Here is a 1,091-nt window from a genome sequence, read left to right as displayed (position 1 = left end):
TGGTGCACATCCAGTGACTGCTGTTCTCCCTTGCAGGTGCTGACTATGGGCAGATTTCTGAGGAGACCTGGATTTATTTAAGCACATTGTATGGAGGAGGCCCAGAGATTGCCATCAGACAGAACGTGGCCCAGGTCCAGGAGCTGGAAAACCTGCACGGGGAGCAGAAGATCGAAGCGGAGACGCGCGCGGTGTGAGCTGAGCGGGATGGGCAGGGAAGGTACAGCACAGACCCCTCAGTGTGGGGGTGGAAGCCTGGGGAATCCTGAGGGCTCAAACCTCTCCCATTGTCTGGTACTCGAAGGTGTGTGCAGCTCCCCCCACCACTCCTGGGGCAGACAGGCTTCCTCCTCATCCTTTCACGTGGCTTTGAGCACAGGGTGGTGCTGGGCTAGACTGGGAGAAAACTCTAACTCACCTCTGGATGAAGCAGAAGAGGCTGCAGCAGCCACACATCACTAGGGTTGTCCTTACCCCAACCCTCTCCTTTTCCTTTGCTCTCCCAGTGTACCGATCTCTGCTCCTGTGCAGGTTTTGCTTTTGGCACTTTTTTTTTCAACTCAAATCTATAGAAACAACGAAACATTCTTTATGTTTCCAGCAGGCAACGTTGCAGCTAGAGAAACCTGTTGTTAGAGGCTGAGGAAAGCCATGAGGTCTCGCTGTGGGTTTGTGCTGGTGGTGCACAGCTCTCACAACTTCCTAGTTTTGCTCTTTGATAAATTCGTGCAGATTCAGTTGCAATCAACTAGGAAATGTGGAAAGAAGCTGTTTCTTTCTCCTCTCACCCCCAAAACCACACACCTTCACAGTTCTGCAGAATTTGATTTTCCCCTCGTGTCTGATTTCATGTGTTCAGCACGTTTCAGAGAACAAAGCTGGAAGGTAGCTCTCACAACTTCCTAGTTTTGCTCTTTGATAAATTCGTGCAGATTCAGTTGCAATCAACTAGGAAATGTGGAAAGAAGCTGTTTCTTTCTCCTCTCACCCCCAAAACCACACACCTTCACAGTTCTGCAGAATTTGATTTTCCCCTCGTGTCTGATTTCATGTGTTCAGCACGTTTCAGAGAACAAAGCTGGAAGGTCTAC

General features: G+C 49.8%; 1 protein-coding gene across 1 annotated transcript in view; it reads left to right on the top strand.

Annotated features, from left to right (window-relative positions):
- Nucleotides 1-197, top strand: part of USP20 (ubiquitin specific peptidase 20) — a 14,493-nt gene extending 14,296 nt beyond the window's left edge. The window contains exon 23 of the mRNA XM_009084368.1: nt 37-197. Coding sequence (XP_009082616.1) covers nt 37-197 — 161 coding nt within the window. The remainder of the gene's footprint in view (nt 1-36) is intronic.
- Nucleotides 198-1,091: the final 894 nt, after the last annotated feature.

The sequence above is a fragment of the Acanthisitta chloris genome, unplaced genomic scaffold (genome assembly GCF_000695815.1).
Source record: "Acanthisitta chloris isolate BGI_N310 unplaced genomic scaffold, ASM69581v1 scaffold24870, whole genome shotgun sequence".
Lineage (NCBI taxonomy): Eukaryota > Metazoa > Chordata > Aves > Passeriformes > Acanthisittidae > Acanthisitta > Acanthisitta chloris.
This window is presented reverse-complemented; position numbering and strand designations above follow the sequence as displayed.